This window comes from Canis lupus, chromosome 25 (assembly GCF_048164855.1).
Source record: "Canis lupus baileyi chromosome 25, mCanLup2.hap1, whole genome shotgun sequence".
Classification (NCBI taxonomy): Eukaryota; Metazoa; Chordata; class Mammalia; order Carnivora; family Canidae; genus Canis; species Canis lupus.
The window spans coordinates 28715124-28739545 of record NC_132862.1 but is presented as its reverse complement, the minus strand read 5'-3'; the positions used below and the strand labels follow the sequence as shown (position 1 = coordinate 28739545).

The following is a 24422-nucleotide window of genomic DNA, read 5'->3' as shown; positions in this document are numbered from 1 at the left end:
CCCCAAGATAGTGCAATGTGCAGTGCTGTGGACTCTGAATCCTGCAATTTCTCCCTATCCCTTATGCTATAATTTCTACAAGGGAAGGAACTAAAATTTCAGTCTCATAAAAAATGTTTGTTATCTATAATTCACTATCAATAAACATTTATTATGTTTTATTAGAAAAAAATGGGAGTTATAGGGACGTAAGAAAACAAGTGGAAGGCAGACAGATGTGATCTCCTAAAATACAATCTTGGAAGAGAGACTGAATGAAAAAAGGGCTGACTTGAGACATCAGGATCTTAGAATTGACAGCTATGTTTCAGGGAATAGATCAAAGAAGCCTCCTACCATACTTGAAGGTATTTTGCCCATAGAAAACCAAATTAACATTTGTTTTCCAAGAAGTATATCAACTTATCCTGTCTCTAGGCCAGTAGTTTTTAGTCACAATTTTGCCTCCTGGGGCACGTTTGGCAATGTCTGGAGACACTTTTGGTTGCCACAACTGGGAATGGAAAGGAGATTTGCAACTGGCATCTAGAGGGTAGAGGCCAGGGTTACTGCTAAACATTCTACCATGCACAGCAAAGAATGATCTGACATCAAATGTGAAGATTTGAAAAATCCTGCCTTAAGCCATAATAGGAAAAGAGAGCATGGTACCAGCACCAGGTACTTGAGAGAAAATCAGCAGTTCTTCCAAAGAGAAACACAGAATATCAAAGAAACCATATCAGAAAATAAACCGTTTAGATCTAATACTTCTTGGGGGATCAAATTTAGTCAACTTTCTAAGATGACTCAAGCAATATTTAGATAGGGGTATTAACTGAGAAAAGATAAAACAATTATAATCCCAAAATCCAGGTGCTGAATTCAGAAAACAAGGAGACCTAATGCTCCTTTGGGAATAATATGAATGAAAGGGGAGGGAACCCCAGGAGGTAGAGTATTAGGGAGGAAGAAAATTTCATCTATTTTGGATGCTTCACCAAAACAATGCAAAATATAAAAATAAATATATATATATATTTTTTTAGTTTCTCTGAGATTTGTTTGTTTTTTTAAGACCATTTTTGTTTTCCTTTTTTAAATGCACATGACTTTATTTGGGTATATAGTGATGCACTAAAATGTAAAATTTAAGAGTTTTTTTTTTTAGTCTGTTTGTCCTTGTATTGGAGAAATGACCTAGCATGCTCTTCTAAGAAAATTTTGTTTTCCCATCCATTTTTCCAAGGGTGAATAAGCTATCTAATTTATGTACAAGTCCTAAACTGGGTTATATTTGTAGAATTCAAAATAAATGTATTTCTCATCTGTGGATTTATTTATGTATTTAGATTTTAAATTGGAGAAGCAATATTTATGTGTAAACTTTATTAATTGCCATTAAAAAATGTTTGCGTTACTCTCTCTTAGTTGATTGTCTAAGTAAATTGTCTTGCCGTTTCTTATACAGAATATCAGTCCTCTGTGCTGTTAGCAGAGACTAATCTTGAACGCTTTTCTGGGAAAACAAAAAAACTATTGACTTGTGAAAGAAAACTTTCCATGAAGGCCAACCTAACTAATACTGGTTCTTGCTACTTCTCTAGATAGTTTTGATTTTATCCTTAGATCAAGCCAACCTTTACCAAATTGCCTATTTCAACTACATGGTTTGGTCCCCAGCAAAAATGATTTGAGTGGATTTCACTGTGTCAGGCCAACTCATTTAATTCAGAGGCACATAAAAGAAAGTTGTGTCTCCCCCAGTGGTGTTAGGGAAGCCACGTTCTACTATTTCACACTAATTCATCTTTGAAAATGAATAGTAGAAATTTCTGTCACATTAAAAAAAAATCTGTCCCACTTACATAAGTTTAAGGGCCTTTCTTGGATTAAAATATTTAATACTCTAAGGTAGTTAATATTAGTCTTCCTCTTTTAGAGATGAGGAAGCTGAGATTCAAAGAGGTTGTAACTGTCACATAATTTATAAAGGAGGGAAAGACAGGAAAGATCAGCACCAGAAACTTAGCATTAATCAATCAACACTACATTATACCACCTCTCACGCATAGAGAAATTTTGAAAAATTTGCATTAATAAAAGGGTATCTTCCACAAGTGGGTGGAAGAAATACAATTAAATTTAAGTACAATTCAATTAAATTAAAATTTAAATGTTTACTTGGGTGGAACATTTTCTTCATTCAAAAGTAAATTTTCTGCATTGTTAAATCAACTTTATGAAAATGCATATTTTCTCTTTTTTAAAAAATATATAAGTAATTAAGTATGAGTAGAATTTCTATAATGAAAGTATAGCTATAAATTGGGTTATCTTTATGGATTCTAATTAGATATATTTCTGAGCTCATGGATTCATGTGTTTATGTAAGATTTTATATTGGAGAAGCCACGTTTATTTGTAAATCTGATATTATCATGGAGATATCTTTTACACCCATGATTTCCTTAATTAACACCAACCAACCACATAGCTTTGAGTATTATTTATATATTGATGACTTCCAATTCTGTTTGTCCAGTCTAGATATTTCTCCTAAGTCCCAGACAGTTATACTTAACTGACTGTCTGACCTAGCCCTTTGACAATGATTTGGTAACTCAACGGAATGTGGGAATTATTACACTCTTGCTTTTGCCTCACACCCTACACTGGTCTTCTCAGACTTCACTATCTCTGTCAATAGGATCATCACATGCTAAGTTATCAAGCCAAAAATCTTGATAGTTCTCTCTTTGCCTTGTACCTCCCTTCAGACCACCTGGTAAGTCTTCTTGGCTCTGCCTCCTTAATATATTTCAAATTCAACCACTGATCTCAACAGCTACCTCATAAATTCATCATCTACATAACGATCGTCAGCGTATTGCTACAATATCTTCTCCAATCATCTTCTACCTAAGCATCAATCCTTCCTGCACAGTAAAAAGTAGATTGAATTATGACATTATTTTATGGAAAATCTCTCCAATGGCTTCCCACTGCAACTGAAATAAAATCCAGTCTTATTCCCATGGCCTGTAAAACCCTCATAAACTGACCCTATCTACTTCCTTAAACTCACCTGCCTTCATCCTCCATTCTCTTGTTTCTAGCCACACTTGCTTTCTCTCATTTGAACATGCCTAAGCATTTATTATTTCTTCTGCTTAGCATGCCCAAATATTTCTGAGGCTTCCTCTTTATCATCACTCAGACCAAACTATGTCACCTCTTGAGAAGTCTTTCCTGACCCTTTAACTAAAGGAACACCCTCCATTCCATAGTTACTCTCTCTCATGTTACCCTAGCTTACCTTCTCTATGTGGACTCATAGTACTCATAAGTAATTAAGTATGAGTAGAAATTATTTCAAGGACTCATCTGTCCTTGAAAATATCAATCTAGGGATGCCTGGGTGGCTCAGTGGTTGGGCATCTGCCTTTGGCTCGGGGTGTGATCCCAGTCTGGGGATCGAGTCCCACATCAGGCTCCCTGCGACAAGCCTGCTTCTCCCTCTGCCTATGTCTTTGCCTCTTTCTCTGTGTCTCTCATGAATAAATAAATAAAATATTAAAAAAATATATCAATCTGTTTACCTGCTTATTATGTCTACTCTCATGAACATATGCGCTCTGAAAATCTTGTTCACCAATGTATTTTCAGCTGACTATCTAAGATGAAGCCTAATATTGACAGTGTGATACATTGTAGAATGCAAAATTAGAGATGTAGCATGTACTTAATGAGATGTAGATGTACTTAATTTATGTAAATTATTTGACATATAAATCTCTATCTATCTAATCTATAAATGCCAAAGTATATAATTTATCTACTTATGTGTTGCATTTACTTATAGCATGGTGTCTTGATGACTGGGAATTAATTTTAACCATATTTTTTAAAATCTAAGATGTTTTGGGGATAAGAAAATTCTTCATATGGTTTCCTATAAAAGGTATCCAAATTATTTAGGAAACCTCACAAGGGATAACCAATAACCAGGGAAAGGAGGTCAATAGGAAGAATTAGAAGGAAAATGTATGATATTAAAATACAGAATAATTATATAGCCATTCAAAGGTTACCTCTCCAAGATATTCACAAATCAAAATTTCTTTTTCTAAGTTTTTACACAATGTGCAGTTTGCTTTTACTCGAAATTACCACTCATTGGAACTTTCAAATGTTGTAAAATGTAATGAATATAAATATAAAAATAAATACCTTACATATCCCCAAATGTCACTTGGTCCCAGTAACTGGTCAGATATCAAGTATGTATTATGTGAACTTGAAATAAAATAATCATTTAATGGATGATTCATATCTTGATAAACTTCTGTGCAATCAGTTTTAAATACTAGACATTCAGGTGAACCCATATATCTTGTAAAACCTTCAAATGACATCTGGTGTGCTTTCTTAACTATAAAATGTAAGTTAAAAGGATGCAGAAATATCATTATATAAAAATTACATTTCACTTTAATACTTATTCAGTAGTAGAGCATGTTTCTAAAATACTCATTTAGAATTAATATTGATACTATTTCTAATTTTTCTGTGGAAATGAAATTTTTCTGATGAGTACCTCTAAGTCCTTCTATATCAACATTCTAAAAGAGTATATTATTTAATTAATCTCTGATTTTTAAATGTTTTAAAAATACATATAAAGAAATATATGTATCATAGGTCAATGAATTTCCATAAACTAAACCTCCAGATAAGCAGCACCCAGCTCAAAGAACAGAACATTGCAGCACCCCAGAAGCCTGCCTTCTGCTAACTTTTCGTTCTCCACTAACTCAAGTGTATTCAGTGGTCTGGCTTCTAATCACCTAGATTAGTTTTCTCTGTTTTTTTGTGCTTTCTAGGAATGAATTCATACAGTAGGCACTTTTTGTGGCTGATTTATTTTGTTCAACGTTGTTTCTATGATTTATTCTTATAGTTGCATATAGTTAGATGTTTATTCTCATTTTTGTATATTCCATTGTGTGAGTACACCATAATTATTTATCAGTTCTGTTCTTGAGCAGTTAGATAATTTCCAATTTGAGGCACTTACAAAGAATTGCTGCTATAATTAACCAGTACATGATTTTTGGTGCAAATATGTACACATTTATGCTGGGTACACGCCTATGACTGGAATTTCTGGATCTTTTGCATATTAGCATCTTTAGTAAAGTATCTCTGAACTTCTATGCTTTTGGCATAAGATTATCAAAATTACCTATTAAGGCAGAACACTGGCTCCAGAATCAGACAGTTTTTGTTAAATCTATTTACTTGTTATACATCAGGCATGTTAGTTAACTTCTCCATATCTTTAGAACGATGGTAATCATAGCACTTATCCCAACATATTAGTTAAATGAATTAGCTCTATAAATGCTATTTGTTATTATTTTGTTGTTCATAATTCAATTTGTCTCAAAATAACAGCTGATGTGACTAGAAAGTGAGGGTAGCCCTGGTAGCTTAGCAGTTTAGCGCCGCCTTCGGCCCAGGGTGTGATCCTGGAGACCTAGGATCGAATCCCACTCAGGCTTGCTGCATGGAGCCTGCTTCTCCCTCTGCTTGTGTCTCTGCCTCTCTCTCTCTCTCTCTCCCTCTGTGTGTGTGTGTGTGTGTCTCATGAAAAAATAAATAAAATCTTTTAAAAATAAAATAAAATAAAATAAAATAAAATAAAATAATAAAATAAAATAAAATAAAATAAAATAAAATAAAATAAAATAAAATAAAAAACTAGAAAGTGATCCTTGGCAAAGGATTTTGTTTCTGGGAATTGACATTGCAGAAATAGAGACTCAGACAAAGATTGATGTGTAAGAATGCTTACATTAGCATTATTTATAAAAGCAAAATAAATGAGGGAAGAAAACAAATTAAAGCTCAAAATATGATACAGTACCAAGTAATTTAAAATAATGTATCAGAAAAAAATATATAGTGACAAAGGAAAATGTTTATGACTTCATAAAAGTGAAAAAATCAGCATTCAAAATGCTATTACAATTCTGGCTTAAAAAATGAAAGCTAGAAGAGAATACATAAAATGTTTATAGGCATGCAAACTCTGTTTCAAAGACATGCAAACTTAGGAGTATGAGAGCATATGGGGTAAATGCATCATATATTGTAATAGTAAAGATTTGCATGATTTTATTCTTTTTTTAGGGAAGTGACTGGTTTATAGCCCTTTTGAATTGTTGAATAATTAAGTTAAAATCTTTGATAATGGAATAGAAAACAAACTAATTTTGTGCCCTTAAAAGCTACCAGATTGACATGAGAGTTAATTTCATGAATATTTAAAAACCTCATTTTTTTAAAAACATCGTGTACCAAAGTGGGATGAGATTGAGGAGCCCCTGGCATTTGGGACTATCCAATTGTAATTCTAATTGGACTTAATAAGTGATCAATAAGCATGTAAATGAAACACAAGGTCTTGGCTGTGTGTGAAAGTATCTGAGGCTGAGGGAGGCTCAAATGATGAAATGGATGAACAGTTGTAGTATCATAGTTCAAATGCAAACACAATTCCAAAATGTCAATGCCACCATGCCATTATCCTTTTGTGTTTTTTGATTTACCACCTGCAGTTAATGGTGCCAAAGTAATTTTTTTTAATATTCACTGCATCTGTGCTACTCAAAGAGCTCATCTGTAGACTAGTTGTTTCAAGTTTGCAATGACATAAAAAACTTGATCCAGAACATAAATCAATTCACCACTTCTTTAGAGAAAGTTTTTGCTATTAAAAAAAAAGAAGAAGAAGTAGTCAGCTGAACTCATCAGGCATGTTTAGCGATGTAGTTGTTTTACATGCTGATGCAAGCTCTTTCTCTGGTTGCAAACCTGCAAAAATTGTAATAGTGGTCACACCAAACTCCTACTAGTACTGCATTCAGTCTTACCACAACTCTCCAAAATCTTTTCATGACACCGAACGTGTCATGGAACCCAAATCCTAATTATGACCTGCAAGACAGACGTGACTTGATCCTTGCCTGTCTCCCAAATTCCTCTTGCCCTCATTTTCTGAGTTCTAACCATATCCTCCTCTTATTCCTTGAATTCTCTAACTCAAGTTCAATACTTCTCTTGACCTCAGAAACTTCTCACACTTTGTCACATGACTAGTTCTTTTTCGTCATTTCGGTCTCAGCTCAAAGGTCACACCCTCAGAGTGGACCACTCTAAACTCCCAACCAGAGCTAATACAAGTCTTCCTGGGTTGTTTATTCTCTAACACTCACAGTACACAGCATTCTGTGGAATCATCCTTTTATACATGTATTTATTGTCAATTTCCCTCAAACCTCCATCATTAATATACAATCTAGTTTGCCTTATTCTTCACTGTATCCCCAGCCCCCAGAAGCAAACCTGGTTGCCTCAAATAAATATTTGAATCAATTATGAATATATGACTCAATGAAGAAATGTTTGATTTTGTTAAAACCCATATTATCATATATTAAACATTGGTACATAAACCAACTTTCAAAGGCATAACTTGAACTTTTATACTGCCCTTGTTAAATAAATATTTTGAGCTATTGTATTAATTAGTACAGGGCTAAACATTTCTTTTGTGGTACTTTTCCATAATTATGTGAATATTTTATTATATAATGTCTTTATGATTTCATTTAAAGATAAGAATAAGTGAAAAAATGCAAAATGTTTTGACCATTAAAAAGTGAGACAAAGATCAAAAATTATATGACATATCATTTGCTTAAATTGTCATTTAATGTAAACCAGATGACTAGGGGCACTTGGATGGCTCAGTTGGTTAAGCTTCTGCCCTCAGCTCAGGTTGTGACCTTGGGGTCCTTGGAATTGAGCCCCATGTCAGGCTCCCTGCTCAGCAGGGAATCTACTTCTCCCTCTCCCTCTGCCCCTGCCCAATGTCCTGCTCTCTCCCTCTCTCTTTCTCTCTCAAAAAAGTAAAAAAAAAATCTTAAAAAAGTAAAACAAATGAACAAGATGACTATATTCAAAAATAAGGAAAAGCAAATAACGTTCAATGTTTATGGAATGTTATAGACAATTATGTGTACAATGAAGAAGGTAGTGATTTTGTAATATTTTATTTTTTCCTAGAATAGTTTTCACTTAGCTAATGTAATACTTCTATATATTTTCAATAGTATAATGTATAAAACTAGAAGAGTATTACTTGGTTTTTAACTTATTAATGAAAATGAAGACACTTTCTTTCATTACAGTGTATGTAACAGAAGCTCATCTTGCTTTGCATGCCTGAGCTCCTCTCTGAACACAAGAGTTACACCAAAGCAGTAAAAAAAAAAAAAAAAGAAAAGAAAAGGAAACTGGACAATGAAGTAGGAAAGAATGTAATTATTTAGTGCAGTTTTCTGAAAGATATATGTAAAGTCAATAAAATATATAAATAAAACTGCCAATATTTTACATTATCCAAAAGAAATTTGACCTATCCAAAAATTTGAATTTAATAACTGTAATTCATAAAAAATACTTTGTATTTAGATATTTGAGAATACTTTGAAATGTAAGCATACCTTCTTCAATAGGCTCATATTTTTGAATGATCTCAAAAGCAATATTTTTTCTCATGTCAAGTGCATACTGTTCTTGTTTCAAAAATTCGAGGAGGTTTTTTTCAAAAAGAAATTTCTGGTTTCCAGAATATGTGTTGAAAATCTCAACAATTTCTTCTCTGTGTGCAATAATTCGATAAATTGATCTAAATTCTTCTATGGTGATTCGTCCTTGTTTCAGCCTGTCATTATCCTACTAAAAAAAAAATGACTGGTGGGCTCACATTGTGAATATAAAAAATACACAAAATTATTAGGTTAGAGCATTTCTATAATATACATAACAACTAACACTTGAAATAAAATTAATCTCATTAGATTCTTATCTCAAATAAAATATTTAAAATTGCATTAAAGATGCCAAAGTTGGAAAAAGATAAGTGGAAAATCACCACTTAAAACCCAGTGGCCTCTGTAGGAACAGAAAAAAGTGTGGAAGAGGATAAGGATTCTAGGTTGTCTTTCAATCATGTTTCATTTTTTTCTCTTCCACTCTCCTTCAGTATCTTAAAACCCTCCTAGATGATATGCAATCCCATGCTCCTTGATATGCATAAACATCAGAGTAAATCAGAGACATTCAAGATCACTGTAAGCTACAGAAGCTGCAGGAGTGGTAGTAGTACTACAGTAACTGCAGTAGTTATGTAGCATCTTAAGGAAGTGGGATGTACATAATCATTGAAGAATTGGGGGCACGGACAAACAAGATAGGTTCTGATAGGAAAGAGTGGATTCATCTAGCTCTTCTGGAAAGTTCATGCTTGACCTTCATGCAATAGAAACAAGACAATGGGCTGTGTCCAGTTATTAAAAGTATCAGAAACACTGTGAGGTTCTAAGTAGGAAAATGACTAGCAGAAGTAAAAGTTTAGAATGACGAGTTGTGCATGACCAACTGGAAGAGATAAGAGAACTGCAGGATGGAACAGAGAAGTGCAATCCAGATTGGAGGGTAATAAGTAGAAACTAAAGAACAGTTATTAGTGAAATTATGAACAGAGACGTCAGAGGACTCAATGTGTTAAAATGTGATATGTGTGAAGCAGAGAAGTCAGGAATGTCTAGCGTTGGAGAGAGTTAAAAAAATAGTAGAATCATTTACAAATAAAAATCTTTGGAGTGTAAAAAGTACACCTTATAAGGACCTTTAATTTCAAATGAGGGTATTTATTTATATTTTAACTCTCTCATGACATTATAAACAGCTTGTAGTGCTGGAACATGTGCTGAAGGACCATTCTACTGTGGTAAAATCTGACAATTTGTAAGCAAATAGAGCAAACATTATATTCTGAGCTCCAAAGTATGTGGGACTTTGGACATATAAATTAAACTCTGAGGTTCATATTCTTCATCTGAAAAATAGAGATAGTTAACACCACCTATGTCATCAAGTCACTGTGAGGACTGCAGATATACAATAAATGGTAGTTCTAGATATCAATAAATTGTCATGTCTTATCAAGTTCTGCTTCCCTCACATCATCCAGCCTAGTGTCTCATCCTTTGCACTTTTGCCCATAAAACGAATCCCTAGAGTACAACAGCAAAAGTTTAGTGGTAGGCCAGACAGTTTGATAGGAGGGATCCAAGAAGCAATTTGAGCTCGGAATCGAATATGAAGAGCACCAAGTTAGTTCACAAAAGATTAACCCATGTGTATGGAGCAACTTAAAGAAGCAGGGACTGGGATGAAGCCTCAAGTGGGAATGGGATGAAGATAAGTTGGGATCTGTTCTTGTCAAATTGGGTCCAGAGCTCATTCAGCAATAACAGCACCTTAAAATTGCATAATCTTAAAGTAATTCATATTATCCATTATCTTGGTAGACTAACAAGATTCAACTTACTATTTTTAAATTCTGGATTTTGAGGGCCACATAAGTCAATGTCATAGAATTAAATTTATTTTATTTTAGCCCCATTCCACTAATTTTGTTATAAGGTCTTTAACAAGCCCATAAAAATCAAAGCATGCCTGTAATTCCTGCAAATTTGGTTATATAAAATTGTGTAAATTAAAAATTACAGTCCTACTAAGTAGCAGTATAAAATAAAATCGATTATCCACTAACTGATGAAAGTTTTATTACTATTGAGCAGGCTTAAGCTTAGCCATCTGACATGATCTGTTTTGTTTTTCACAAAAGATCAAAATGGTCATCTGATACTAGAAAGAACTGGAGATGTAAAATTCATATAAAATGCCACAAATCTGAAAAATTGCTATAATTAATCCAACCCCAAAGGAGTTAACAGTCAAAAATGAATTAAATCACTGAAAAATAAGCACCACACAGAATAGGTGAAAATTGTATTACTGAAGATGGGCAGTTTTAATTTTAGTAGAAAGAGAGAGGAAAAGGAAAAGCAACAGAAATCAGTAAGGATGGAGCCTGGGTAACAAAATCAGCAGCAGGGGAAGCTGGAAGAAGGAAAGTGATCGTCAAGAAGGATTCAAATCTGAAGACTGAGACACATAATAGTAGAAAAACTGATAAAGGGCTGATATATTAATTCAATATATCCCCAGTAAGAGGAAACTGGGTCTCAGAAGTCTTATGTCAATTGTCCCCAATACTACAGGCATGGTAGACCAGGATTTGAACTAACTCCAAAATCACTCAGAGGAGCAGCAGGAAATCCATATACCATCATGCATACTGACAGTATATAAGTAGAAATAAATTGTGTAAAATACAAATCTGATGCCTTCAACTACCTCTTAAATTGCTCAGGATTCTTTTTGGTCTTCAAGACAAAACTCAAACTCTATCATGTGGCATCCATGGTCCCTTAAGGTGTCATTAATGGTGTCTGCTTTTCTTCCTTTTACCTCACACTTTTGGTGCTCTAAATTAGCTACAGTATAAACACCAAACTATCTTGCTATTTGTAGAGGTTGTTTCTTCTGTTTCAAACCCTTCTGTCACTTCCTAACCTACTAATTTTTTACTAAGTCTTGAAAAAAGTATCCTCCTCTAGAAATCTTCCCAAACATACTTCTGGGTCTACCCACAAGCCACATTATATAGCCCACCTCTGGGTTTTTATAAGACTATGCATCTTCTTCTCTCATAGAATTTATTACACTGAAATGAAAGCCTTTTTTCCTAAATCCCTTCTAGAATTGCCTTGGACAAGAAGTTTGCCATTTGTTTCTTGTACTCTTAGTACCAAAAAGAATAAAAGAATGCCCGACTAAATGTATTCAGAACATGATCTATCACCTAAACAATTTTTTGATTCTGGTGAAATGTGTGCATTTAATTGGATAAAGAGTCAATATATCCCTAAACCTAGGAAGAATAGGAAAAGATATTTTTAAATACATATTACAGAAAATATGCAAAATCTCAGACCTCACTACAGGGAATACTACAGCTTTTAGAAATATTACATATTAATCACTTATAAAAACAGCATATAATAAGAGTAACGAAGCCATTTTTCTCTTGTTTAAAAAAATATTCATTGGGATGCCTGGGTAGCTCAGTGGTTGAGTGTCTGCCTTCAACTCAGGGCGTGATTCCCAGGGTCCTGGGATGGAGTCCCACATCAGGTCCCCTGCAGGGACCTGTTCTCCCTTGCCTATATGTTGGTGTCTCTCATGAATAAATAAAAAATTCCTTAAGTGGTTAATCTCTACAAAACATTGAAAAACAAACTTTACCAAACAACCCATTCGATGTTTATGTATGATTTAAAAACATATGACATATCTTAAGACCATGAATGGCAGGAAGGGAGATATTGTATTCTTTTTATTTCCAATGCCTAGTACTGGACCTTTCCTAGCATAGGACATAACCAACTGTAGGTTTAAACTAATGATAAAAAAAAAAATGAAGATAAAAGAACATATTGAAATGATTCTATTGATATTCTGATAGTATATTTTCAGAAAATAGAAATAAAGCTTTTTCATGTTACCATTTACGATTGCTCAGTTTGCTAGTAAAAAGATGAGGTGTCACTTAAAATAACTGACCTCATGAGAAAGTTCGTCTATCAAAGCACAGAATTCACTTTTAAATTAAGTTGAGTTGTTTTAAATTTGTCTCTGAAATTACACTAAAAACAAAGTATTCAAAATATATCACAGGAAACGACATGACTTGCCACCTTTTCCCCCCAACTCTGACATACTAATTTAAACTGCTTAGCAATTCTGTCTTCTGTTTTCCCTTTCTTCCTAACTAAATATATGAATCAGAAATGAAACTGGGTAGTAATTAGATAGAAGAAACACATTATCAGTGCCCTCTGGGAACTCATATTCTAGAAAAGGAAAGGGGAGGTGAAAGTATTATTATACACAATACACAAAGAAAGTTGGGCAATTCTTCTTGGAGATAAAAGAAGGTCTTTATAGATGAGGTGATCCTGGAGCTGAGCTTTCAATGAGAAGTAAAATGGTTGAAAGTAGGAGGAGAAGGGTTATTTTAATTGTTGGGATCAGAGTAAATAAACACATGATGGTACAAAACAGGAGTGTGATTAGGGAGGATGTTAGTGAAGCTGCAGTGAGAGATAAGGATGAAGTCAAAATTGCAGCCTAGAGGCCCTTGGATGCCACACTGAGGCTCACAGACTTCATTCCCAACCAGTGACTTACTGATGAGCTTTAATGAGGAAAATTATATAGATGTTGTTTTAGAAAGATCACTCTGGAAGCTGTACACAAGGTAGAATTAAAAGCAAGGAACCAGTTTATAGGGCTATTCAAATTTTAATGGACATATAAGTCACTGAGGGGCTTGTTAAAATGCAGAGTCAGCTTCAATAATGTCTGATTCTGCATTTCTATCAAGCTCCCAGGGGAATGCCAGAGATGCTAGAGCATGCTGTAAGTAGCAAGCAGTTGGAGACCAATCGACTTTGTGTAGGAATAAAATAGACCTTAAAAGATTTGAAAATTTGATGTAGTGGTAAGGTAAGAGGAAGCGTCTGAGAATCTCCTGAGTTTCTGGCTTGGATAACTCAGAGAGTGGTGCTGCCATAATCAAGAAAAAAGAGAAAGACAGTTTTGAAGGCAAAGATGGTTTATTTTAAACATATCTAATGTGAAGTATCTTCATCCAAGCCAAGACAGTCAGGAGACAATTGTTTGGAATAGGAATGAGGACTGGTGTATTACAAGAGAAAACACAAGGATTTTGCAGGCAGATAGACTCAGATATGAGTTTCCACAGTAATATGATATAAACAGATCATGTCAACATTCTTTTCCTCAATATCTCTATGTGTAAAAAGAGGCTAATAAGAACTTCCTTGGATGTTAAAATAATGCATGCAAAAACCGAACACATTGCTTAGAATATGGTAAGTGATGAACAAATAGTAGTGTGTACATGGCTTTGTTATTTAAATTAGAAAAATTGAGCTTCGGGGTGCCCAGGTGGCTCAGTAGTTGAGCATCTACCTTCGACTCAGGTCATGATCCTGGAGTCCTGGGATCATGTCCCACATCAGGCTCCCCACAGGGAGCCTGCTTTTCCCTCTGTCTATGTCTCTGCCTTTCTCTGTGTGTCTCTCATGAATAAATAAAATATTTTTTTAAAAACTGTGCTTTGTTCCCATTAAAGTGGTAATTTGAAGCCATTGAAAGGTAATGAAGTAGTGACATGAGAAGTTCTAGAACTCACCTTTCTTATAGACATACAAAACTACAGCTACATATGGGACAATTCCCTCTGAAAGAAATCCAGAAACCAGTTGAGTGAAATTATATATATGTATATATATATGTGTGTGTGTATGTGTGTGTGTGTGTGTGTATCCAGTAAATGAAAAAAAAATTCTATATCAAAATGGGCAGGAGAGGCAGAGACATAATCTTTCCCCAAAATTCACCCACAACATAGCAACATATAATTGGGAGAGAACTCACAACTCGCAGCTTCTTCCTGAGGAGTGAAGAGTTTGGAACCAACTTCTAGGGCCCCAACTTTTAAGACTTCCACCTGAGAGGTAGGCCCTCAAAATATCTAGCTCTGAAAGCCAACTGGGGCTTATGTCCATAAGATCCACAAAGCTATAGTAAACAGATGTTTTTTTTAAGTTTCTTATTATTTATTTATTTATTTATTTATTTATTTATTTATTTATTTTTGTATATTATAGTAAACAGATTTTAACAGCTTACAAGGACTCATGGTGGATATCCCCCAGGGGCTCAGCACAGAGGTAGCAGACTAACCAGTAGTTTTTCTCTAACAGAGGCCTATTTGGTTATCTTAAAAGCTATAGCCTGAAAGTCATGCTTCTAATCTAACACAGGTGTAGGGACAGACTGCAATCTTCCTCAGAGACCAGGGAGGCCAGCAGGTGCCATATTTGGGCTTTCCCTCTGTCTCCCTCCAGATCACCAGTATCTCCCTGAAAAAAGTTTGTGTACACATCTGATACCCTGGCTTTTTGCCACTCAAGGGATGAAAATCCTTGACAGCCTGATTCTGATGGGGTTTGTGCCTACAGATTCAGCAGAACTGTGGCAAACAGAGAAAATCCTTGGCTACTTGTCCCCCAGGAGCTTGGTGCAGAGGGAGTTGACAGAGAAACCATTTCCAGTCTTTCCCTGGAAGATGTTTACCTGTGAATTTTACATGCTGCCACCTGGAGGATCAGGTTTCTAATCAGCCCATCTCGAGGTGCTGACTGGGATCCTACCCTTTGGAATATTGATAGGTCTTAGCAATGCCTCAATGACTGGGGGCCACTAAGAATAAAGTATGCTGCTTAGACAATCACAAAGGTTGAAAGACAATCAAAAGTAAAGGCTGAGATGCACAATAAAGCTAATTCTAAATGAGACCACTCCCTCAAAACTGGCAGAGGTGGCTGTTCTATCTAATGCACAGAAGCTAGCACAGAGAGTAAAAGAAAATGAAGAAACAGAGGACTATGTTCCAAATAAAAGGATAAAACATACAGAAACAGACTTTACTGAAACAGGGATAAGTGATTTACCTGAAAAAGAATTCAAATAATGGTTTTGAACAATATGAAGACTTCTCAAAAAAATTAAAAATAGAACTAACTACTATATCATACAAGAATTCCACTTATTGATATTGATTCAAAGAAACAAAACCACTATTTTGAAAAGATACTTGTACTTCCATGTTTCTTGCAGTATTATTTACAATAGCCAAGGCGTAGAAGCAAGTTAAGTGTATATCAACAGGTCAACAAAGAAAATATGAATATGATTCTGTCATAGAAAAGAAGGAATTGCAATAATTTGTGACATCATGGATAAACCTAAAACTATGTCAAGTGAAATAAGTCAGAGAAAAATCAATACTATATGATCTCACTTACATGTGGAATCTTAAAAAAACTGAACTCATAGAAACAAAGAACAGATGAACAGATTGATGGTTGCCAGAGGCAGGGCTGGTTAGGGGTGAAAGAAATGGGTGAAGATACAAGCTTCCAATTACAAGATAAACAAATGCTAAGGATGAAATGTACATGATGACTATAGCCAACACTGATGTAGGATGTATAATAATACATTCTAGGGATGTAACACAGTCTGGTAACTAAATTAGCAATACCATATTGTATATTTAAAGGTTGCAAAAAATTTTTTTAAATAAAAAAATAAAAGTTGCTACAAAGATTATCTTAAAAGTTCTAATGACAAGAAAAAGAAATTTGTACCTATGTGAACTGATGGATGTTTACTAAATTTATTGTGGTAATCATTTTTCAATATATACATATGTCAAATCATCATGCTGTACACCTAAAATAAAACTGGACAAAAATAAAGGATAATTAGATTTTCAGGAATAGCATATAAAATAAAAAGAAAGAAAATTAAGAACTCAATTTTAAGAAGAGAGCAAAAGAAAAAATAATAGGACAGATGGAAAAGGAATGATCAGAAATTTTAAAAGAAAACTAAGAGAAAATGATGTCACAGGAGTCAGAATGGGGAGTAGTTTAAGAAAAGAGGAATAAATAAAATGCACAGAGAGGCTAGCCACTTTATTTACCATTTTAAAAACAGAGGTTTTCAAGGTAGAGATCTACTAATGGCAGAATTAATTGCAAGAATCACTGAAGAAGCGAAGAAAGAAATATAACGGATTATTTCAGTTTATTTGCTAAAAGATAGAGTGTAACATTTAGAAAAGGATATGGAGCTATTTATTTTTGAGATAAAAAATAAGCTTAGGCTGTGGCAGATGAACTAAGGTAGGAAGATGTGTAGGGCAGAGCAGCAGAGATATACTCTCCCTCCTCTCTCTACCTTCTCTCAAACCACTCTACGCTGCTTGTTGCCAAATTTACCCTATAATTTACATTATTTCCCTACTCAAAAAATTTCAATGGCTACCCATTGCCTATAAAAGTAAATCCAAATTCCATAGCCTACTACTCAGGATTTTTGGCATCTAGCCATGCCTGGCACTTGCAACCATTTCTCACCACTCCCTTCATGCATCCTACATGCAAGTCATGCTTCATTACCTTTTACTCCCCAAGTACTTCTCACACTGTACTCTACACATATTGCTTACTATTCTTCAAGGCCAACAAAAATGCTATCTCTATAAAGGCATCTTCTATAAAAGCCCAAGTTTGTCTCTGTCTCTTTGGATTCCCTGCATATATTACCTATGAAATTTATTATAATCTACTTATTAAATAAATTTTCTGTATTTATTTTCCTTCTGATGAGAGAAAAAGAGTGCTTTACTAATTTTTTACAATTCACAGTTTCTAGCAGAGTGCCATGCATATACAGTAGATTTAATCATGGTTGTTAACTACTTCAAGAATTTGAAAACTTAAGTCTAATAATAATATGAATTCTTAAAATTAAGTAGGATGCTATTTCATATTCAACCAACAATCAAAAAGGTAATCTCAGACTAGTAATGTGTATTGAAATGACACATGATATTTCCTATAAAATAACTTGCATGCTACAAATTAAAGACAATGATAAAAATCAATAAAGATTTTTTTAATAAAGGGATAAAAAACCTTAGGGCACCGTTCCTCAAGTAATGACTCAATAATTTAATTTGTAAAGTGAAATTTAGAATATTTTGCCAGGGTCATAAAGATACATCTTCTTTACCTAAATTTCATGGTAAATATTCTCCCAATAAGGAAATAAATACACATCAGAATTTATGTCAGTTTCTTAGAAATCGATAAATATAATGTAATTTTCTATATTTTTTAACAATTATGATTGTTACAGCTTCAACTAATATTTATTTAGTTGCCTTCTCTTTTCCAAGCCTGATACTAGACACATTCACAAATAATATTTAGTATTCAGCACAATTCTGCAAGATAACTATATCAGCATCCTCATTCTGCAGATTACATTTGCTCAGAGAAATTTCTGATTTTTTTTTTTTTTTTATGATTGTCACACAGAGATAGAGAGAGAGAGAGGCAGAGACACAGGCAGAAGCAGGCTCCATGCACCAGGAGCCCGACATGGGATTCGATCCCGGGTCTCCAGGATCGCACCCTGGGCCAAAGGCAGGCGCTAAACCACAGTGCCACCCAGGGATCCCTAGAAATTTCTGATTTGCCAAGTACTACAGGGCTAAGATCTAATGGAGTAAAGAATCTCTATGCCCATTGAACTTGCCAATAACAACAGCCTTGAAACATTGGAAGATTTTGATCACCAAAATAAGATTCGTTATGATTCATTTTATTTACTCTGACTATAAGGTATACCCATGAAGTGTGGAAGATGAACAACAGAAGTTGAAGCAAAACAGTCCAATGTTTAAGAAGCTTAATTTTTAGCTATCCAGAAAATTCAGTTAGCCAATACACCTTCCCCAACATTCTATGTAATTAACATTTTAAGGCATATATGGCAATTTAGCCTAAAACAGCAGAGTATTATCTATTAAAGGGCTTAGGAGAATTATTTTAATAGATAAGAATTACTTATCCAGATCATCAGCCTTGTTTATATGCAAATTATGCTTTAAATTATTTGAGGTCATTTAAAAGAGGCTTTTGAAGAATTCTAAGCAACCTCTGTCTCTCTAATTTTTACAATTCGCTTTGTTTTCATAGCCCTTCCAGAAAGGTTTTGCTAAACAAAATAGACCTTCTTTCCTGCCCTGTCCAAATAATTGTCAGTTTCCATTAATGAGCTAGCTCTTTACTTGTTATAACTGTTGCACATTCTACATTATGCTTTTAAATATGGCATGCATTTTACTCAAGGGCATTTCAGACACATATCTTTATTTTTGCAAATAATTCAAAGCAACCTGATAATCACTGAATAAGAACTGTCATATTTCACATTTGATACAGATTTAATACATTACCTCTATATTGTGTTAAATGTGAGTTTTATTAAACTAGAAAGTACATAATTGTTTCTCCCTTTGAGTGACACCACTAGGGGGAATTCTAAACGTAAAGATCTTTCACAAAAACTTGCGTTCTTCAGGTAAGTATTAGACATGAGTTGATTAAAATTCTGATAGCTTATGACAGCATATACTTCTTGCATTCATAAAAACAACCTGAAACTAGTCTTTTACCATAATCTTTTGAGAAGTACAGCTTTTTTTTTGGACTTCCTCTTTGTGATTTGTGAACATGGCAGGGGTGGAGGGACTACATCTTACTAGAGAAGTACTTGATGGGGGCGGCTCTCCATGGTCTTCTGTGTCTGCAAGTTTCAGAGAAGAGGCACCAACCCTTTCTTCAGAACTAGCTTTTCATATGTGTTTACCACAATGAAGAGATAGTATCTCCTTCCATAGGAAAAAGCAGGTTTACTGTGAGTGATAATAATGATAATGACACTCTCCAAGGCAAAGATCAGACAGGCTTACTGCCCATAACAAAAGATTTGGGTTCTTTGAGTTTGAGGTCTCTCTCTGGTAACACAACCCACTGCATACGCATATGTTAACTGGCCTCTTCACATCATGTTTTTGGGAACTGAGGCTGGAGGAAATGGCATCATAATGCTGATACTCTCAATCTGCTATTTTTGTGAATAACCAGCTATTTTCCCTGAATCCCAAATCTGCCTCTGCCATCATCCATGAAATTATATCAGGCTAACTAATTAGCTTGTAAGTAGGTAACACAAGCTTTGAAGTTTGTGATAATAGTAACAATACCAACATAGATTGTTATCTGGGTAGTCACTTTTAAAAACACTATCATATTCAGGAATTCTATCTTCCTAACTATCTAGATTGACCAATCCAGAATTCTTGCCTGATTTGCCAAGAAATTTGCCATCTTCCTAGTGTAAAAATCAGCTGAACTCTTGACTTTTTCTCATGTATTTATGATCTTTCCCTCTGCCCTCAGGTGAGAGAATTGAGCCAGGTTCCTTACCTACTAGTTCTTCTTCAAACAAAGAGAACTTAGGGCATGATTTTCTACTTTGATGTGAGAAAAATGCCATTTCTCTCAAGATTACTTATTCCTTCTTTAAATTTCTAAGATCCAATCCATTTACCAGTTCATCATTTATGACTTCGATCTAATCATATGAGCAATCCTAATCTTATGTGAATATTCCTATATATTCACCTAATTGTGTTAAATTGATAATCTGGTATTATTTCAAATTTTATCAATAACTCATTTTATCACCTACCTAAATTCTCTCCTTCTTGATTATAAATATATTTAGCATAATTAATTGCTTTAATTCTTAGAAGATTACTTTTTCATATGTATTTTCTGCAGAAAGCATCCAGAAGTAGCTATTGACATCTCCCTATATTGAATTAAGTCCTTCTAGGGTGGGATAGACAGGGAGCAGATATCATCTCACCTTGAAAATAGATTTGACATGAGTATAATTGCACGGAATATCTAATTTTTCAAGTAATCTGTGAGTTTTTTCTAGGTTAATTTTTCCACCTTTAAATTCATCCCGAATCATTGACAAAAACCATGTATAAAGCACAAAAAAAGAAGTTAAGGAAATTCTCACAGAAAATCATGAAGTACTTAAAATGCCTAAAGAAGTATTTTATTTCTCTTCAGTTTAACGTTTTTATTTTATTCTTAAAGGATAGCCTATCTTGTGCTTAAGTAACAACATAATTCTATGATAAATAATATTTAAAGCAAAACTAAATAGGTACTATTCCGTATTAAAAGTATGAAAGAATTCCAGGAAAAGAATAAAAATAAACATTTGAGAAATCAAGTTATTTGGGAAATGTAGTCTGTTTCCTGAAGAAATGGGCCTGGGGTCAGCTGGGCTTCCAGATCTCCCTGTCTCTTGACCTCTCTCAGCTTCACTTCCTTTGTCTGAAAAGTGGGCAAATTAATACTTAGGAAGTTGGGGGCATTAAATGAGCTCTTAACATACTAGTATACCCAGTTTCTGCTATTCTGCTACTAAGTGTTCAATAAATAATAACCATGTCTGGTATAATTATTATCATCATGACATCAGTTAAATGTCAAGCTATGCACATGCCAAAAAAAAAGTGCAACATTTTAAGTACCATCAAAAATGGTTAAAAATGCCATGCTGAGTGTATGTTTGGTATGAAGTGAAAACTGAAATAAGCGAGCTTACTTCTTGTATACAGATAAACTATAAAAATTAGGACACTTCAATTTGAAAAACTACAGTTGAGAATTGATATGACAGTTTATAAAATCATGAAAGGTATAGGTAAAGAATGTTCAAAATCCCACTCAAATTCAGATCGTTAAAACAAAAAGCCCTTAAATATAATGGCTATGATTTAATATGGCAAAGCTCATGTTCTTATAAGAAAAACACAGGAAGCTTAGAAAAGCTTAGGATGGATGGAAGGAAGCAGTTTATACTTAAATGAGAGAGGCTTAACTTCAGAACTCTTCAAAAAGAATGAGAGGGGAATCAAGCAAAGGGGATAAATCAAGAAAAAGAAGAGGAAAGAGGAAGAGAAAGAACTTCTGAGTGGATATTTGTTCTCCATATTTTCATGACCTGCTCCGTTTCTCCTTGCTTAGAAGTCTCTCCCCATTACGTGTTGTCATGGGTTCCAAATATAGTTAAATCTGCCCTTTTGTTGTAAAGGAATTTCTTTATATTCATCAGCTGTTGCCTCTGCCCTTTTTCTAGAGAGAAAGCAGAAAATACAGAGTGGTTTGTGACTGTGTTCTTTGGAGATCGCTCACACTTCAATCCCACAGAAACCATACGCAAGGCTGGTCCCTGCACTTCACTGCCCTTGAACATCTCTAGCTTCTTGTTACATTTCGCCCATCTTCAAACCCTCCATGTTTATAAATGCACCATCCTCTGCTCTTTGGAATTTGTCTATCAACTGCCATCATATCTTGTTTTATTTTTACTATTTTGTTGACTCACCTCCCGCCGAAATTTTTCAACATAATGTGCTTCCAGTGGGTTTGGGGCAACTACCCTGAGGGCCTGAGAATAAATCAATGCCACTGTGTTCCCCACGGTGAAAGGGCTGCCAAACAGTTTCTAGAAACTCTGGGCTGCTTCTATAGATCCCTGGCAACATATAATGCACACAGAGACACACCACTTTTGAAGAAAGCTGTTCAGGAGGTTAAGTTCTTAAAATCTTCAAAATATGTATAGCTGTTGGCTGGGTACCACGCTGTCAGGTGACTGTCATGTTTTTCTTTGGATCTGAGCACCCATTGTGATATCATCGAAAGTTCCATGCTTCATAGAGCAAGCTTCTTTATGACTTCATCAGGAGACTCAGAGCTTGCCAGACAGCCTGTTTTCATGGTTAGACATAGTAATCTTAAGCTTGAATGTTTAACACCTTGATGGGAAAGGTGTCTCATGGAATGTTTTCTCATCCTTTGAACACTCTTAATTTCAGAAGCCTTGCTTCTGCTGCAACCAAACATGTCACTTAGTGTTCTGAGTAGGAAAGAGAAAGAAAGAGTAATTCGCAGACTGTTAATACAAGCTCCTCCAGGGGAATTTGTAAATGCTTTTGATGATCTCTGTCTGCTTATCCGTGATGAAAAACTCATGCACCATCAAGGTGAGTGTGCAGGCCACCAACACTGCCAAAAATACTCTGTACCACTCTGCATCGATGGAAATCCAGTACTCTTATCTCACCACAACGTAGTGGGTGACTACCGATTTTTTGACTATCAAAGCAAACTTTCTTTCAAATTCGACCTGCTTCAAAACCAGCTAAGAGACATCCAAAGTCACGGTATCATTCGGAATGAGACAGAATACCTGAGAAATGTTGTTCTGTGCGCCTTAAAACTGTATGTGAATGACCACTATCCAACAGGAAATTGCAACGTGCTGAGAAAATCGGTGAAAAATAAGGAGTTCTTGATAGCCTGCATTGAGGATCACAGCTATGAAACAAGAGATTGCTGGAATGGCCTTTGGAAATCTAAGTGGATTTTCCAAATAAATCCATTTCTAACCCAAGTAACAGGAAGAATTTTTGTGCAAGCTCATTTCTTCAGGGCTGTCAACCTTCATATTGAAATCTCCAAGGACCTGAAAGAAAGCTTGGAAGTAGTTAACCAAGCTCAACTGGCTTTAAATTTTGCAAGGCTTGTGGAAGAGCAAGAGAATATATTTCAAGCTGCAGTCTTAGAAGAATTACAGGAGTTATCGAACGAAGCCCTGAGAAAAATTCTACGAAGAGATCTTCCAGTGACCCGCACTCTTATTGACTGGCAAAGGATACTCTCTGACTTGAATCTGGTGATGTATCCTAAATTAGGATATGTCATTTATTCAAGAAGTGTGTTATGCAACTGGATAATATAAAGGATTGCTCCTGGTAATTGTCTTGACCTGATGTAGTTGTGTTTCTGGGAGGGGTGTTGGGATTTTCCTAAAGTTGAAAAGCCACTGGAGATGCCTATCATATGACAAATGCAAATTTAAATTAGGGAAAGGTGTAACAAATAATTTTACTCAGGGAATATTAACCAATAAGGGAAGAAAAGGATGATTTAAATGTGTTTCATGGTAGTAACCATCATAAAGCCAGAGATGTTTATTAGAACCTAAAACAACTTGATAGAATGTGGCACTCAGAAGTATTATAAAGGTGGCTAGGATATGTATGTGGGGTGTGTGTGTGTGTGTGTGTGTGTGTGTTTGTAGGAAGGACCTTTGACTTTCATTGTACCTGGAGAAGGTATGCAGATGAAAGTCACTCTGCAAGTGATACTTCATATAATTCAATTGAGTCCTACCCCAACCCAGAGATAGTGGATTTCACCAAGTGATGTTAGTGTTGGATTTTCCATGAAACCAAAAGATATCAAAAATCTACCTCAGATGAAGAACTATTAGTAAACTTGAATCCACTGCCATCATGCCTTTCCCTGTCCTCCAAGAATCGCAATTATTCAAATCTCTGGGCTTTTCTGATAACTAACATGGTCTTTGAAAAATCAACTCAAAAAGCCTGACCTCTCAAGCTTATATAGTCAGGATCTTGTGAAATCATCACTATAAACATTTATGAGTGTTTATTTCATGCCAGGCCCTGTGCTAAGTGATTTGCACATAATTTTTCATGATTAGGCTGGCACTAGTAGTAACTTCATTTCGTGTGAGAAAAAAAATCTAAGATTTCAAGTTGTTTAATTCATCTAGGCACATAGTAAGTGACAAGTGTGTCTGACTCTGCTTTTAACCTCTAGAGTAGGACTGCTCTCCATGGAGGCTTGTTTCATTAAGAATTGTGAACTCTACAGTGATTTAGGCAAGTATTTCACCCAAAAGACACTTCCATAGGAACTGAAATGGGTGGACTGCTGTTTTCTAGCCAAGACTACTATTCACTTACCTTATCACTATTCCTAGCA

General features: G+C 34.8%; 2 protein-coding genes across 7 annotated transcripts in view; one reads left to right on the top strand and one right to left on the bottom strand.

The window, feature by feature from the left end:
- The window catches only part of PLCZ1 (phospholipase C zeta 1), a 114253-nt gene extending 92085 nt beyond the window's left edge, over positions 1 to 22168 (bottom strand). For 5 of the 6 annotated variants that reach the window (XR_012017653.1, XR_012017654.1, XR_012017652.1 and 2 more), the window contains exons 1-5: positions 22133 to 22167; positions 21546 to 21698; positions 20410 to 20533; positions 8556 to 8787; positions 4213 to 4414 (exon numbers count right to left, since the gene is read on the bottom strand). Coding sequence is in view for 2 of the 6 variants with exons in the window: in XM_072798833.1 (XP_072654934.1) it covers positions 4213 to 4414; positions 8556 to 8787; positions 20410 to 20533; positions 21546 to 21556 (569 nt within the window). In the remaining 4 variants the exon portion in view is untranslated. Of the gene's footprint in view, positions 1 to 4212; positions 4415 to 8555; positions 8788 to 20409; positions 20534 to 21545; positions 21699 to 22132 lie in introns of all 6 variants that reach the window. The other variant, XM_072798834.1, reaches the window with a different exon arrangement.
- Positions 22169 to 22298: 130 nt separating this feature from the next.
- Positions 22299 to 23387, top strand: CAPZA3 (capping actin protein of muscle Z-line subunit alpha 3). Its single transcript, XM_072798835.1, has one exon. The coding sequence runs from the start codon at positions 22471 to 22473 to the stop codon at positions 23368 to 23370; it is 900 nt and encodes a 299-aa protein (XP_072654936.1). The 5' UTR covers positions 22299 to 22470; the 3' UTR covers positions 23371 to 23387.
- The last annotated feature ends 1035 nt before the right edge of the window (positions 23388 to 24422 follow it).